This window comes from Tachysurus fulvidraco, chromosome 3 (assembly GCF_022655615.1).
Source record: "Tachysurus fulvidraco isolate hzauxx_2018 chromosome 3, HZAU_PFXX_2.0, whole genome shotgun sequence".
NCBI lineage: Eukaryota > Metazoa > Chordata > Actinopteri > Siluriformes > Bagridae > Tachysurus > Tachysurus fulvidraco.
Genome location: NC_062520.1, coordinates 8,963,848 through 8,976,137, shown reverse-complemented (window position 1 = coordinate 8,976,137; position 12,290 = coordinate 8,963,848). Strand labels below are relative to the sequence as shown.

The 12,290-nt window shown below is 38.6% G+C and overlaps 1 protein-coding gene across 2 annotated transcripts in view; it reads right to left on the bottom strand.

Annotated features, from left to right (window-relative positions):
* The window catches only part of nrp1a (neuropilin 1a), a 65,496-nt gene that overhangs the window by 18,552 nt on the left and 34,654 nt on the right, over positions 1 to 12,290 (bottom strand). For both annotated transcript variants that reach the window (XM_027149021.2, XM_027149022.2), the window contains exons 6-7: positions 9,885 to 10,051; positions 1,054 to 1,209 (exon numbers count right to left, since the gene is read on the bottom strand). In XM_027149021.2, the coding sequence (XP_027004822.1) occupies positions 1,054 to 1,209; positions 9,885 to 10,051 (323 nt within the window). The remainder of the gene's footprint in view (positions 1 to 1,053; positions 1,210 to 9,884; positions 10,052 to 12,290) is intronic.

Sequence of the window (12,290 nt, the reverse complement as noted above, 5' to 3'; positions counted from 1 at the left end):
ATTTATAAATTTATAATTTCGGATGTCGGATTTTGTATAGCAATTTTTTTTTGTGCAGCATATAAAGCCAAAAGTCTGAACTCTCCTGGTTAAAGTGGGTGAAAAGTACTCAAAAGCAATTATTTTGTAGACTGACACATTTCTGAGCTTTGCTTAATAACATGAGTGAATTGGGTGAAATTGATAAAAATTTCCCACCACACATGTTGCAGGATGATGCAGACAAGTACATAGGGACTTAAAATGAACAAAATTCATTGTATTTTGACAAAATAACAAGAATTTAAGATTTATTTTAAAATTATTCTGATGAATCATGGATAATCTGAACAGGAATGCAAACTATCAATGCAAAATGAAAAGGTCTGTTTATAATAAGATTAAACCAAATGTTAAACCAAGGTGGATGCTATCTTCACATCTAATTTTCTGATAGATGTATCTAATAACTACATATTTATAACAGCAAGTGTTTTATTCCTCTTACACCACAGCAATTTGGCAGCAATTACATTTTTTTTCCTACTTAAACAACAAGTCACTATACTTTTATCTGTTTATACTGTCGCTACGTTAAATGCTGTGGTTTGCTCTAAACAGCTTTACCAGCCTGTTTTTTCTCTCTTTTGAAGTTAATAAGGGAAAAACACTACAGCTTGTCATGTTACAGAGTAACAGAAATTAACCTCAGACTGTGGCAAAGCACGAACACTAAAAACACTGTACTAAAAAGAGAGCATTAATATAAACTTTGTTTTAACTGTAGTCACAGCTGCTGTTATTTTAAAATAAATTCACACCTCCTGACCAATCAGGATCAAGAATTCAAAAGGGCTACATTTACGGCTTTTGGCAGACACCCATATACAGAGTGACTTATATTTTTGTTGCATTTTATACAACTGAGCATTAAGAGCCTTGCTCAGGGGCCCATCAGTGGCAGATTCAAACTCATGATCTTCCAATCAGTAAGACAACACCTTAACCACTAGGCTACCACATCCGAATATGGAATAATAACAATAACAATAATTGTCAATAAAATGTTAATACCTTTTGTTTGGATCCTTCCTTCAGTGTGATCCAGTCTTCCCCGTTGGAGCTCACGTCCACTTTGTAGGACTTCACAAAGTACTTTTTATTGGTCTCCTGAGAGATAGCGCCCTGAGTTCCGATGGCTGAGACGAAACGCAGGAAACCCAGATCAACCTGAGTAAAAAAAAAGCCGTACAGTTAACATCACGATAATATAGATGAAGACTGCTGTAAGACATATTTAACGTGTGACGCATTCATAACCACGTAAGGGACCTAGAAGGTATGATTGATTTAATGAAACTGAGTTTAATAATGGGTGGCGGCAGTGACGATTTAATTTCCTGTGATAAGACACAGGAGCTTATTGGATAACTGGGAGATATGGTACTTGTCTGGCTAAGTGACTAAAGCAGTAAAAATGCATAAAAGAGGAGAGATTTTCAGATGTGTGCTGTATGAAAAGATGAACGCTTCATAAATGAATCATGAGCTCTATTATCATTATGGGGGAATCTAGTGAGGAGAAAGAGAGAGAGAGAGAGAGAGAGAGAGAGAGAGGGAGAGAGAGAGAGAGAGAGAGAGAGAGAGAGAGAGAGAGAGAGAAGAGAGAGTCTATAGATCACTGACAGAGATTGAAAATACTAGAAGAGTCTAAGTGTGTGTATGTGTGTTGTTAGCCAACGTCTAGTTTTGCAGACTTTGCAGTTTTTCAGATTTAAGACAGACCAAGCAAGAGCATGTCTGTTAATATGATGACACAGACAAACTCTTGTATGCATGTGATTTACGATATTGCCGTATGTCCCACATATATCTTTGAAAAACACATCCCTTCTTCCCTGTCCTGTCTCGCTCCCTCTCAGCACAGATAGGTTACACTATACATGACCCTCTGACCCGGTGCTTATAAAAGGGATTGATTTTGCAGTTTGTGTTCTTGGCTGTGTCTGTTCAAGGGGATTAAACTTTCTTCTTGACTCTGTGGTGATTTACCTCCACCCAAATAACGTTATTGATATGTGTTTATATAGAATTAACTTTACATGGAAAAAATTGGGGCAAAAAAAGCAAACTTTGTGTAAGATAGAGCTTTGTTAAATGAATAGGAAAATGATGTGACCCTGGACCATTGCTTTCATCATATTGCATCATTGGGAAGTTAAGGTCACATCAGACCAAGAAGTTAAGCATTTGAACATATATATATATAAACTTAAGTGTAACTGCTGCTGTTTTAAAAAAGAAGATAATCTCAATTTGAAGATAACCTCTGTTTCAACTCACAAGCTATTACAAGTATATTTCTGTATCAGTCTTCATTTATATTGTTATATATTCATTAGCCTGATAATTAACCTGTGAGAATATACTACAATTCTTGCTACTAGATTGTTATTCTCTGATAATTTACAGCGATCTGAATGTGTGAAAACCATGCAATATAATCGAATCAGTGATCCAAGAGACGTCAACCATTAAAATAATCACATTTTTTGGTTTCAGAATTAACACCAAAAGCTTCCAGTACATTTCAAAACCTGTTTCAAACATAATCCTGGTGGAAGTTCTTTAGTTTCCACACAACAGCCATGGTCACTGCACATTAAAATCCTGGCTTTGTTTAAGCAGAACATTGCTGGCTGTTTTTCTTGACATGGCTTTCATTTCATATTAAACACAAATTCTACTGTAACTTCCAAGACATCCAGCCTAAGAACAAAAACAGATGAAAATGCACACAGACTGTCTAGTTCTCTTTTTTATGCCTCATTTCTGAGGGTATAATGTAAATTTAAAGAAATTGAACCGGATCTGCTTTTTCTGCTGTCTCAGAGTGCAACCGGTTTTCAGTAAAATCTCACATTTCTTCTGTTGCATAAACCTCTTTGAATATATTCCTCTGGTTTAGAGCATAGAATAGAACAGAATAGAAGCCTTTATTATTGTCAGATATACATTACATTACATACAATTTTCTTACAAAGGGCCAGATAAGCAACTAACTTATCCATTGTCATTTCTGACCAGTGCCAAGGACTCTGAACAGATGCAAAATCTGCAAGAGATTTTCCAACGTCAAATTGTGTGCCATGGCTATACAGAGAGCAGCATTAGCACAGCTGAACAGACCTAATTAACTAACACGCCACTTCCCAGATGTTGACATGAATGTGCAGGAAGCTTTCTAAAAGACCACAGTACCTTAAATGGAAAGGGGCATGCATTGCGCATTTCCCTGACCCTGATTTTTTCATAGAGAACACCACACTAGTATGCCTCTATATCTGGACATGCGCTCTCAGTCTACAGCTGGGAAACGCCAGGTCAAACATTTCAGACTGCCTTTGAGTAAAAGCATCAATCATCTGTGAAAGTGTGTTTTGTAAAACAGAAAGGATTTATGGGCAGGACTCAGAATTGCTAGCGGCTGTAACTGTAGTGTGCGAGTTGGACGCTTGGAAAACTCGCACAACCGTAATGTGTGAGTTCTCCACTGAGAATTGTGCAGTTTCAGCTGTCAACTTGCACCTATTTTCACTATTCTCTATTTTCTTTGTTCAGATACGAGGCACTTAAGTAAGACAGAAAGCTGGAGCAATGCCAGTCAACAGTCAGGCAAGCTAACACAATCTAGGGTTTGAGTGTACTATTATGTCACACACCCTCTAATTAAATCCAGAATATGTGTTAAAATCAAATAATAAGAAAACTCTACAATGCCTTGCCTCCACTATGAGTGAAGCCCCAAATGTGTCTATGACCTTACGTATGATTTTTGGTGTTTCCATGACTGTTCTGAGGGAAAAGATCCTGTTTTTTTGCTTGTTAATTATCTAATAAGAGGGCATGCATGACCGCAGGCAACTTCTCATAATCAAATTGACTGGAAATGTCATTTTGCCACATTTTGCCATCTTCTCAATATAAAACTGCCTGATTGTGGATCAGTTCATCTTTGCATATCCAAGGCTAACTCAGGATTAATTTGTGTCTAGAAAGCTAGCTTTATACGGTTTATACTGTATCGGCTATGATCTCGAATCATAAGTTCACTTTCCATCCTGAGTACATTATCTAAGATGCAAGGACTCAATCTGGCACAGAATGAGTGCTTAAAAGCTACATCTGCTTCCAACAAGCAGAATAACAGAGACTGCAGTCATTAAATTGCTAAATAAAAGCCAAAAAGTGGGAACAGAATTAGCCTGGGTTTTGCTTTGTAGGCTGCCAGTTAAGCCTAGTGTGCAATTAGATTAACAAGGAGAGTGTGTTTTCACCACATTGGGGGTGTGTGAGGTGCGGAGGGGTTGTGTCCATGTTTGATGAGACTACTCTCTTGGTGGTGGATAAGACGAACATGTTGTAATCCTCCCTTAACCCTGTCTTACACTTATTAAACTTTCGTCATGACCCCACCACACACTCATTACTCCTTCTCCATGGAGAGTGTGTGGCATTAGAGTGTGTGGCAAGTCTTTCTGGTCTTGCAGGTCACGTCTGCAATGATGGTTTCATCTGGAGAATTTAAAGAGCTATGATGCTTCAAAGTTCATTCAAACTGTTATTTCTCTGCTAATAAGGCTTGTGGTAAAGAATTCCATTCACTAGAAAGCTTTTTAAAAATGATGTAGTGGAAAACAAGCGGCTTGGATGAATGTAATCTAAATGTACAATTATACTTTAAATTATATTGTGATTTTCTGTTTCAGTTTCCTCTGCCTTGGTTGCATTATTTTCTACTAACAAAAGATAATAAATAAACCAGCATAGCTGATCTGTACAATCACAGATTCTCACCATATTTTCATGTGTCACCAATACAAATACCATGTGGCAGGGGTCAGACAAAAGCGGAGAAGAATTGAAGGGCAGGGTAAGAAAATTCTTCAGCAAAGCAACCACAAAGCTGGCCTGGCAACTACATACCATGGGCCAGAGATCAGTTCATTCATCAAAGCATGCTTCTCATTCTCTCGCTTCACCCATTACCACCTGGCTGTCATGGCTGACTTCTCTAAAATTCCATTAACTACAGGTAGAATTAATTAGCATTTTCATGAAAATTGTATTAGCGTGCACTGCAAGACCAATAGGCAATTCCATTCATCATTGAATCTACCTGCCAGAATTAGCCTGTGTTATTTTTAGCACCCTTGTGCCTCTATTTAATGGTGTTGAATTATACATATTTTCCTGTGAGATGATCATCTATTTCTGACACAATGAGGAATGATAATAGGCTAGATGTTATGCACACTTGTGGCATGAGAATGAAAAAAGAATACCAATAAAAATGATCTTCACTTTCCAGAAAAGTGTGTTTCAATGTGTAGTATCCACACTCTGAGCTTTGCCGATTTGTTATTCCTAGTGATTAGCTGAAATATGAACCCATCCGTTAATATTTGTGATGTTTAGGCAACATATTTTTCTGAGTAACGTCTTTTGGCTCACTGAACACTATTACAGGGTTAGTGCTCAGATCTTACTTGCTTCAGTACCCAAGCACAATAGATGAATCACTGCGAAGTCTGGCAGCTCTTGGTATGAATAGTGCAGAACGTCTTGTATTATTGATATCATTGGAATTATCTACAGACGTCTGCTTGTAAACCTGTCTCCTCGACACCTAAAAGATCTTGAAACCTCTAATTTGATTGAACGACTCTAACCAACTTGTTTCAACTTGTTTAAGTATCGTACAATGATAACAGTGATAACTTATACAGTAACATCCTGACTGCTGGCCATTAACATTTTCATAAAAGACAATTGCTCTTAATTTATTATTAGAGGTTTATTTTATTCATTGCTGCCTTTAATAAAAAAAAAAATAAATACAATTATTTCCCTATACTGTAGGTTTTAGTACCAAAAGGTTCTGGGCTTCACACTAAAACTGATTCTGAGTATGTGTAGCCAACTGGTAAATACTTCATTATTCATTTCAGAGAGCTACAATATTTGTTTATGATTTGGGCTTGAATTGTCAACAGGCTATTATGGAACCTTATTGTCAATGTTATTTTAATTTGTTACCAGTATGATAAGTAATCACTACAACACCACATTAGCTACCTCTGTAAGTGTAACAGAATATGACTAGCACAGGTGTGGTGCTAGCAGGGTGACTCACTCTGACACCAGCACCACAGGCACCATCATCAGAGATTCATATGTTAATTACAAGCACATTGTGTAATTACTCATGAGCTGGCATAAGGACAGCTCCTGGCTCAAAATAGAAACAGCTTTAATTGATGAGTGAAAACGCTAAGCAAAACAACGGAGGATGGACATACTGTAGCAGCGCTCGACTGACTGCAGCTAACTCGAAGCACGTTTGGACAGAAGGAAAGAAAAACAGGATACGGTCGGCTAGGACTGTTACAACGGCTCACACTCTGCGCCCTCCCTTTCTCTTGAGCCGTTTCGAGATAAACGAGTGCTCAACGGCCTGTGCAAAATGTTTTCTTCGAGGGAAGTCTGTAATTAGTGCCTGTTTCAGGAGCCTTTTCTGGAATGTGGTTCTTTTTTTAAGCAAAATAAGTCCAGGACTCAGAATGATGGCATAATGGCTGGGTAGAAGGGTCACTCAGTCATCGTTTCCATCTCTGGACCTGGCACTTTCTCTGCTCAGTTCCATCAATCAAGCAGTGCTGGCTTCCTGCTGATAACTGTGCCCCGGTTAGCAATCTACTCCAGTAGAATATGAGAAGCCTATGTCAAAACAGGGGGCTTGATTCTTTTCCGTCCACTAACCTCTTACTGATTTGTTTCTGATAACCAAACATTCTCCAGTATAGCTTTGAAAATAGCTTGGTCAAAGAATAATGTCTACTTAAAAATATATACATACAGTATATTTCTTTTTTTTTTTTTCATTTTTAGACATCAGTTACATTAACACTAGAAACTTTATTTTGACATCATACATGGATTTATGTTGTTATATTTGGATTATCGCCTTGAGTATTCTATTTAATTTGGAAACATCTGACAGATGATTAAAGAACAGTAATACAACTGCTCATTTATTTCTACCCGTAGCTGTAACCTTTAATCAGTCTGCGGAGTTGAGCGCTTCACATTTTGCAACAAATATGCCTTCTGACATCTACTCTGATCAAATTAGTCTTGACAACAGATGGGTATCATGTACACAAATGATTTGCCATGTATTCAAAAGGCTAGCTTGTATATGCTAATATAGAGATATAGACATGGATTGTTAAAAGGTTTTGATTAATGGAACAAAACAAGCTATTCACTCTGTGAAACCTCCATCCTACCATTAGGAGCTAGGCACCAGAGAAGCTTTCAAGTATTGACAGTTGACTTTTTCCCAGATAAAATGCATTATTCATGCTTCCACTTTGATCAATGGAGACTGTCAGATTGAACTAGTCAGACTTAAGATCTCAGACTGCTTTTGCACCGGCACTCAGGTCTTTGGTCCGGCAGGAATATTTGCTGCTTGACAAAACCAATTTCTCATTACTCGGCATTCTCGAGGGAACTTTTCTCAAATTGTCTTTCCCGGAGCTTTGTAAAATGGTTCTTTGGTTTTCGGGATGTAGTGTGTCAAAGACTCTAAAAAAGACAAACTTTCTCTTTGGAGAATCTTAATGTGCTATACAGATGCAGGTGGCTCCTTGGCCTCTGTCACGCTTTTGCAAAAACTTCCTATTAAAACCAGAAACACAGCCGTTTTGATAGAGAAGTCTATATTTTGGGAGTGCGGCATGTAGAAACCTCTGTTATGGGGTTCACATAGTGAAAAAACATGGATGTAAGAATTCTAATCGGATTTTCATGACTAATATAGGAATATGCTGCAACTAGCCTTGGGGAGAATTAATGAAATAAACAATGAACTGCTGATATAAGTGAGGAGATGTGAAGCAGGGAGGAGTGGGTAATTTGTGCATGCCTTGTGGATTGTACCATTAGAGGGCGAGAGACTGTTGTTGTGGCTCACCAGCAAGCTTAATGAAGGCGTAATGAAAAATTCGTCTCCCTTAATAAGGCTTATAATTAAACCACTTCATGAGTGCAGGTTGAAAAGAGACAGAAAAAGAGAGGGGGGTTTCTTTAAATTATAAATCACTCAACCTCACTCATTCTCAGCAGTCCTCCTGCTTTGTTCCCTTGGAAACAGATGCACAGGGCTAAACTTTGACATCTGATTGGCCAAGAGGGAGTAGCATGGGAATATCAGATCAGGGCTTGAAACAGAATACGTTTGATTTGCCTGAAATTTTCCTGCCAAAACGTACCCCTTCTAATCAATACTCTTCAGAGGATTTGAAGCGGCTGCTGGATTTTGCCTCTCGTACTCGGCGGGAGACAGTCCATTTAGAATTTCATTAAAATCTGAAATGACTAAACAAGTTCCAGTAAGTAGAGAGGGCTGCTTAATTACACTAGATAAAATATGAAATGGCAAGTGTGAAACGGTGTGGAACCGAGACGCTGATTGAAGAAGGCAACTATTTTTTTTGCCTCTATTTTTCTCACACTGCTATGCTTTAATGAAACCCATTTACAGCCAATGTAGAGAATAAATTGTTTGACATTTCAGATCTCTTCTTCTGCAGTTAGACATATTCCATATCTTGGTGGCTACAGATTTGAAAGTCTAATTTTTAGCATAACACTACAAACCAGCTGCTGTACGCGAGCCAATATTTAGACTTCTTAGTTGTGGTCTTTAAAACAAGCAGAGTCAATTATTGATTGTCTTTCAGACAACATCTTAGTAGAACAGTATTCTAAAGTGTAGTCCATTTTGTAAGGCTAAAAACCCAATCAATGCCATATTGAAATGATCCAATAAACCACAAGGCTAAGGAATCTTTCAAGGCAGACGTTTTTAATAGGGGAAGAACCTGGAAGATGGACAGCTAGTGATAGGAATGAGGGAATAGATGGAAACAGAAAGACTACAGACAGTCCTCTTCTTGTCTGGTCTTTACATTATACCCTAGAGGCTCTTTTTCTCTTTTCCTTTCTCTCCTTATAGCGCATGAAGGAATTTCCCTTCTTAACATGGTGGCCTCAGGACAAAACTCATAGGAAGCAGTCGAGAGCCTCTTCCTGAATCAAAAGCAGCCTAAAACACCATGGTTCCTCCAGCCTGCTCCTTAAATTGATTCAATTAGTCTGTACATTAAAAGACAGGGCCTCCAGGACAATATTTTGATAGCAGTAAGGAAAAAAAATCTTTTATGGACTGCTTGTAGACCTCCCCCACCAAATTTTTGACTGAGGGCCGACTCGGATATTATTCCCCCGAGAAACGAGGCCTAAAACTTTCCAGCGAAGTGAAGACCGTAAAATAAATAAGTGTAGGTTTTGGTGATGCATCCAGGACATAAGTTACAGTAAAACTGAAAAAAGTATCTACGCTGATATCTTAAAGATCCATTCCTGTACAGATCGTCCTGTTCTAGATCGAATTTAGAACTGATTTTCTACTGAATTTAGACCCAAGCAGATGGTGTGTTTCATGTACATGCTGTTGTGATTAGAGAAATGTAGAGCCTAGGATTCATGTGGCCTTCAAGGATTCAGCGGCTTTAAGGGTTTGAAGTCAACAAAAGTCTATTCTAACAAAAAATGACCTTCAATAAGTAATAGCAGAATCTTGAAATCTGGTATAGGCTCAGCACAGAAATAACTCAAACAATATAAGCATGAAGATATGAAACTCTACGATCTACCTGAACATGAAAAATCATAAAAGGCACTGGCAGATATTTTTCTCAAGGAGAAATGCTTTCAATTTGGTTTTAATCAAAGAAGGAATGTTGGTTACTGTATAAATGGTTATCCTAAGTTACCTGAATCCACTCTTTGTTGGAGTCTTCCATTGGTGTCCAGCCATTTTCATAGTTATTGAGTCTGGAACGCTGTGCAGACCAGCTGGGATTATACTCCGACGAAGCCTCAATCTGCTCTGACGGAATCTCGCCGGATTCGACACCCAACGGCTCCATGCAGTCGAAGTCTGAAAGTGATAGGGACAGAGAAAGAAAAGTTAGAGATGAGTTCGGAATAAAGCAAAAACCCAGTGTTACCTCAAAAGCACAGCCGTCCTCTAGGGAGCGAGCCACTCACTCATACAGCACTTTCCATCTCTGGTGACCAAAATAACACACAAGCACTTTCTCCTTCACTATACAGATTTTTTTTTTTTAATGGATGCAATCTAGGAGTACTACATTAACACATAAAATGTTGTTCATAAAACTTTCAGGTTTAAGCTTGAAAGAGGAAGAGGAGTTATGGAGAACATGAAGAACGACTGCACCTGGTCGGAAAATTTTCCCTCTTGGCACGTTGTGTATCTGGCAAACATTAAACCTGTTTGTTTAGGCTGATGCTGCTGGAATGGGGAGCCATGGAAAGGACCATATATCACTCTGATTGCCCTGCCACCCAGATTGTGGGCATCACATTCTGTTTGTGTTGTTGTGGGGCAATCGACTAAAGGCATGCCGGCTTGGTGGCTAGGGACAAAAAGGTCAGTCAGAGTTCAACCCCTGACCCTGGAGGGTCACTATCCAGAAACTCAGAGACTGAAGACAGGGGGGAGAAAAGAATGAGCTGAGAGATGAGACTAATTTACTAGTCTGCATACATATGCACGATGATGGACTTATTATCACTAATTAACACTACAGTTAATTGCCCAGACCAAAAGCCCAGACACATGCATACACATACACACACACACACACACACACACACACACACACACACACACACACACACACACACACACATACATTAATGTAGTGTGGGTACATTTTCACATTGCCTAACTATGCAGCTAAACCAGCATTCGCAATCCATGCACACCCACCAAACACCCCAGACCAAAAGCCCAGACACACACACACACACACACACACACACACACACACACACACACACACACACACACACACACACACACACACACACATAGCTCAGAGATGCTGGTCTGGGTACTTCTAACAGATGGACAGAGCATCTGTGTTATCTGATAGACAGTAGTTTGAGCCATGCACAATGACTGTTCACACACTGCATCTCTGTATTCTCATCTCACACAAGCACACACACACACACACACACACACACACACACGCACACACACGCACACACACACACACACACACACACACACACACACACACACACACACACACACACACACACACACACACACACACACACACACAGAAGATATCAACTCCCCCTCTACACTCTCTCTTCCTGTCTCTTAAAAAAAAATCATCCCTGTCATAAAGCCAGGATTGCATTACACTATAGTTGCAATAATGTTCAAACGTTGGATTTTTTGACCAGACTTTCAGCAAAACTGTAATAAAGGCAACGTGTAACAAAAAAGTCAATGTTTAACAAAAAAATCTATTTCCCTGTGAGTTTTTGGGGTACTTTGTTGAGTGTAATTGCTGATTTTTCATCATAAAAAATCTACAAAAATCAGATTGATAATGTGCAATTATAAACTACTCACAATTAATAGGTATGGTGAAGAGAGTTAAGGTTGCACAGGGTTTGAGTACTGTTAATGTTTGCTTATATACACATTCTCTATTTTATATTTCTACTATCACATTTATAATATAGATATTATTTAGGCTCCCTAATGGAATAAGCACATAAGCATGTAAATTACTATGAAATAAATCCCCCATTGAGCATATAAACCCGTTACATTTCTCTGTCTCTCACATATGAACATTTAACCCACAGCCATTTCCTCCACTATGTGAGCACGTCCTCTGCAGCACCCTGCTCAGGCACCGAGGAGAGGAGGAGGCCCGTGGAATGCAAATTTATGGAGGTGATAAATAATTGATAGCTTGTGTCTGTGTCTCACAGCTCCAGTTCGGCAGACACAGAAATAGTTCCCCAGCAAGGGTTGAAAACAAGCAGTGAAGACAAAGCCGCTGCTTCGGTCCCATTAATCAGAAATCTTAATAAGTGATTACAATATGCACAACTAATTCTACTTATAATAATGTATGTTGATTGAGCCATAGTAGCTTATTTACTAAAGAGGGATTTATTAAAGCTTGAGAAATTGTAACTGGAAATATATAAGATGTAATGATGGGAAAAAGATTTATGATTTAGAAAAAGCACCATGTTGGTGTAAAAGTTGGTGGTATGTTCAGAAATTACAATTAATTATTTAGTCAGAACATCTCTTCAAATGGTGTGAGGAGGTGAAT